Source organism: Haliaeetus leucocephalus, unplaced genomic scaffold (assembly GCF_000737465.1).
Source record: "Haliaeetus leucocephalus isolate CR32 unplaced genomic scaffold, Haliaeetus_leucocephalus-4.0 Scaffold339, whole genome shotgun sequence".
NCBI classification, from domain to species: domain Eukaryota; kingdom Metazoa; phylum Chordata; class Aves; order Accipitriformes; family Accipitridae; genus Haliaeetus; species Haliaeetus leucocephalus.
Window position 1 is genome coordinate 665,362 of NW_010972775.1, and position 4,440 is coordinate 669,801.

The 4,440-nt window shown below is 61.8% G+C and overlaps 2 protein-coding genes across 2 annotated transcripts; one reads left to right on the forward strand and one right to left on the reverse strand.

The window, feature by feature from the left end:
• Positions 1 to 109: 109 nt before the first annotated feature.
• PPIB (peptidylprolyl isomerase B (cyclophilin B)) lies at positions 110 to 1,782 on the forward strand (the record flags this gene model as incomplete). The annotated part of the gene is made up of 4 exons (XM_010572228.1): positions 110 to 235; positions 381 to 474; positions 1,165 to 1,349; positions 1,551 to 1,782. Coding segments are annotated over 4 exons (528 nt in total), but the record flags the coding sequence as incomplete, so codon positions are not given.
• A 611-nt stretch (positions 1,783 to 2,393) lies between these two features.
• On the reverse strand, positions 2,394 to 3,709 carry SNX22 (sorting nexin 22). Its single transcript, XM_010572229.1, has 6 exons — positions 3,695 to 3,709; positions 3,282 to 3,365; positions 3,069 to 3,173; positions 2,875 to 2,969; positions 2,607 to 2,680; positions 2,394 to 2,467 (listed from the first exon to the last, which is right to left on the reverse strand). Exons 1-6 carry the CDS (start codon positions 3,707 to 3,709, stop codon positions 2,412 to 2,414), a joined length of 429 nt encoding a protein of 142 aa, XP_010570531.1. The 3' UTR covers positions 2,394 to 2,411.
• Positions 3,710 to 4,440: the final 731 nt, after the last annotated feature.

Here is a 4,440-nt window from a genome sequence, read left to right on the forward strand (position 1 = left end):
TGCTCGGCGAGGTTAGGCCTGGCTGGATTTGGCGGGGGGGGGGTGTTGGGCCAGCAAGGTGAGGCTGGCTCCACTGACGGCCCCCTAACCTACCTCTGTCCATGCCCCCCCCGCCCCCAAGGTGTTCTTCGATCTGCGGATCGGCGAGGAGGATGTGGGCCGCGTCGTCATCGGGCTCTTTGGCAAGACGGTGCCCAAGACGGTGGAGAACTTTGTGGCGTTGGCCACCGGAGAGGTGAGGGGCCAGCAGCTGCCTGGCCGGGCCTCACCCAGCCCCCTAGGAGGCTCCTGCTTGGTGCCCTGGGGCAGAGCTGGATGGAGGGAGCTCAGCTCTAGTCTGTCCCGTTGCCTCACTCCGTTTTCTCCCTCCCCACCCCCAGAAAGGATTCGGCTTCAAGGGCAGCAAGTTCCACCGCGTGATCAAGGACTTCATGATCCAGGGAGGAGACTTCACCCGTGGAGATGGCACTGGAGGTAATTTGGCCCACGCCAACCCGAGGATCCAGCCGCTGTCCGGCGGCCATGCCTCCCAACCCATTGCCTGGCTACCCCTGGGGACCAGCGGGGAGCTGGAGCATGGTGCCACAGTGGGCATGAGTGGGCACACAGCTCATAGAGACCTGGCGTCAAAGCAGAGCTTGGTGCTGGGGAGGGATGGGCGCAGTGAGGCTTGGCTGGCTGTTACCTGAATGTTACCCCTGTAACTGTGCCCTCTGCCCCCACAAGACCTGGAGCTCCTCACTAAGAAAACTTTCCTCTGCAGCAGCTGGTGCCTCTGCCAGGCCTCCTGGCTGCCAGGACACATTTAGTCTGGTAGCAGCAGAGTCCAAACCTTCCACCAGCACATAGCAAACATTAGTAAAGCTAATGATACCAGCATTTGGGCTTGTAAGCTCTTATCTCATCTGCTCTCACACAGCCTCCTGCTCCAGTCCCCTGGGGGCATGATTTCTCCTGCCCATGCCCACTTCATGGGGCGCTTTTAGCTCCCTTCAGTCGCAGGTAGCTCGTGGTTCCCTGCAGCCCTGTGGTATTGGTAGTTAGTCTCCCCTCAGGATGTCCTCATCCACCGCACCCAGCCTGTGGAGAGAGCTGCCATCACCTCCCCTACCCTGACATATTTCCATGACCAAGCACAACGTAGCCTTTTTCCCCTCCCCTTAGGAAAAAGTATCTATGGGGATCGCTTCCCTGATGAGAACTTCAAGCTGAAGCACTACGGCCCTGGCTGGGTGAGCATGGCCAACGCTGGCAAGGACACCAACGGTTCCCAGTTCTTCATCACCACCGTGAAGACGCCGTGGCTGGACGGCAAGCACGTGGTTTTTGGCAAAGTGTTGGAGGGCATGGTAAGGGAGTGATGGGCGGTAAAAGCGTGATCGATTCCCAGGGGGAGAGCGGGACCAGGCAGATGCTGCCTAGGCAGGCTGGCTGGGGGGAGAGCACTGTGGAGAATGGGCTGGGAGGCGCCTTCTGGGGCAGGGATTGCGCTGAGCTGGCTCTGCCCATGCCCAGCATTGCCTCACTCTCACACCTCTGCTTTTCCCCAGGATGTGGTGAGGAAGGTGGAGAACACTAAGACAGACAGCCGGGACAAGCCCTTGAAGGATGTCACCATCGCCGACTGCGGCACCATCGAGGTGGAGAAGCCATTTGCCATCGCCAAAGAGTAATTCCCCCTCCATGCATTTCCCTGTCATCCCAGGGTGGGTGAGCAGCAGCAGAGCCGCTGTGCCCCGCACCCCTGCTGCCCGGCCTCCCCCTTCACCCTGCCGCTGGCCAGCGGGCAGGACGGGGTGCTGGCTCCTCTTCCCATCACTTTTGTAAGAAGCACATGCACCAATAAATGTGACCAATCTGTTTTTTAAAGAGTTTCCTCTCTTCTGCTCTTGGAGGGGTGCAGATCACTTAGCATCCTTCAGCTGGGTGCATCCCTCAACCCTTCAACCCCCTTCATTCACATTTCATCAAGCTGAGAGCAGTGCCATGATTGGCCCTGGATTTGCTTTGCAGAATTACAGAGCATGGCGATCTCTTGGCAATCAAGCCCAAGTGATTTATTGCACCAAAGCCCAGATGCTGAGGGGTTTTCCATCATGGTTCAGGGTCCAAAGGCTCCTACTACAACCCCAAAACATCAGGGCAGAAGGCAGAGCTCCTGCTCCCTAACAAAGGCGCTTTGGATGGTGGTGGATGAGCAGCGCTGGCCTGGAGAGCAGCTGTGGCTCCCTACCATACGCCTTGGCTTCTCACCCAGTTTTCTTGCCCCATCCCAGCAGGGAGGAGTTCTTACTGCAGGGATCCTTTCCGCCGCTGCCCAGCTGCTCACCACTGTGGCCCTTGAGTGCTGGTGGGTGCTCAGAAGCCCGGCAGGCCGGGGGCTCGGGGCGCTGCCTGGCTGGGGTTGCAGCTCAGGGGATGTAGAGGCCCTGCAGCACCCCAGTAAGGATGGTGTTGGGGAGCAGGTCTGTGACGAAAGGGGGGAGCTGGACCAGCTTTGTTTCTTTCCCAGGCCCCGTTAAAGGAAAAACATGTTTTGCTGGGGCCCAAAAGAGCCTTTTCCCTTGGAGGCTTTGGGGACCTGCATCCCTGGTCCTGCTCCTTACCAGTGCCCGGTGGCTGCGTGTAGGGGTCGGTGCAGAAGCCGACGACGGGCCGCTGGGAGGGCAGGCAGCCGGTGCTGCCATGGGAGAGGAGATGTCAGCGCCCGGTGAAGGGTCCCACTTACACCCTGGGTGACCTGGCTGCGTGCCAGTCCCCAACCCTGTGTCTTGGGGGTGCTCACAATGGGTGAGGGGGACAAACCCGGCACCGTGTGGGATAAATCAGAGCTGGCAAAGCCCAACGGCACTGTCCGCTTGCGCATCTACTCACGGGGGGCTGCTGGCCTTGGGGTCCTGCTGGCAACACCGAACCTTCAGGAAGTCCAGCACGTCCTGGGGCAGCTCCTGGTTGTGGTACAGGACACCCTGCCGTGCATCAGGGGGAGTCAGCACCGCCTCCACACCCCCCACCCCCTCCACCCCCCCCCCAAAAAAAAAAAGAAAAACACAAAACCCACCGCTTACCTGGATGTAAAGCTCCAGTCCCTGCCGGCGCTGCTCCAGCACTTTGGGCATCCAGTTGGGGACACGGCGGGGAGGGAAGTCGGGGACCTTGCAGGTCTTCTTGATCTAGAGTAGAGTGGCAGGGGACATCATGGCAGCAGGAACCATGGAGGAGGAGGCTGGTCCTCCCTGTGTCCCCCTGCAGTGCTGGGGGTCTCACCCGGGGGGTCTCACCCGCTTGTGCAGCGCCTGGAACTCACTGTAACGCTTCACCACCGTGTGCCGCCGGCCATTGCACAGCACCTCCACCCTGTACACCTGTGCCACAGGTCAGCCACTGCTGTCTCCGTCCTCATCATCCCCGGGGCAGGTGGGCACATGCACCTCTGGGGCAGATGGGGGTACCTGGGGACAGACAGGACCCCAGGGACCCCCCCCAACATTCCCCAGGGCCAAAGAGAATCCCCCAGGTCAGGGGCACCCCTCCCGCTTTCAAGGGTAGAAGGTCCCCAGGCAGGGACCCCTGAGGACAGACAGGGACCTCCACCCCACAGTGCCACAGGGTCCTCAGGCCAGGGCCCCCCCCATCCCTGGCTTCAAGGGCAGAGGGTCTTCCTCAGCAGGGACCCCTGTGGGAAGTCAGGGACCTCCACCCCGGGCATGTGGGGACAACCGGGGGGCACTTGGGGACCAGGGGCAGGAGCTGGGGGGGGTCACAGAGCCCTGGGTAGATGGGGGTACCCTGGGGAAGGCAGGGACATTTTCCCCCCTGCCCCAGGGGACTCCTGGGACAGAGGGGGCCCCCCTATGCCCCCTTCAAGGGCAGAGGGTCCCCTCCAGCAGGATTCATGGGGGCAGTTAGGGACCTCCACCCTTGGGGTACTTGGGGGGGGTGGGGGGGGCACCCTCAGGCAGGCAGGGACCCTGAGGACAGGTGGGGACATCCAACCTCCTGAGAAAGTGGGACCTCCCCTTCCCCTCTCATCATCCCCAAGGGCAGAAGGAGACACCCACCCAACCCGTTCGGGGCCAGAGGGGATCCCATGGGCCAGACCCCCACCCATCCCCACCAACCCCCCTCCCCATTTCAGGGGTAGAGACTGGGACAGGGACCTTCTCCCCAGTGGCAGATGGGGCAGGCAGAGCCCTCCAACCCCTGGGAAAAAGGAGACAATGACTCCCCTCCCCAAAGCCTCGGGCAGGTAGGGACCCCCGGGAAGCAGTCAGGGTCCTGGGCAGTCACACACACACACCCCCCCAGGGCAGGTGGGGGCAGACAGGGATCCCCAACCCACCCGGGCGAGGGAACACCCCCTCTTTCAAAGGTAGGGGGGCTGTCCCCACCAGGAGGGACCCCTGGGGACAGAGAGGGACCATCATCATCCCCCCCCCC

Coding starts and splice junctions, on each gene's coding strand:
- SNX22 (XM_010572229.1), bottom strand. Junction 2,970..3,068: donor GACTGGAGCTTTACATCCAG/GTAAGCGGTGGG, acceptor GATGCACGGCAG/GGTGTCCTGTACCACAACCA. Junction 2,468..2,606: donor CACGCAGCCACCGGGCACTG/GTAAGGAGCAGG, acceptor CTTTCGTCACAG/ACCTGCTCCCCAACACCATC.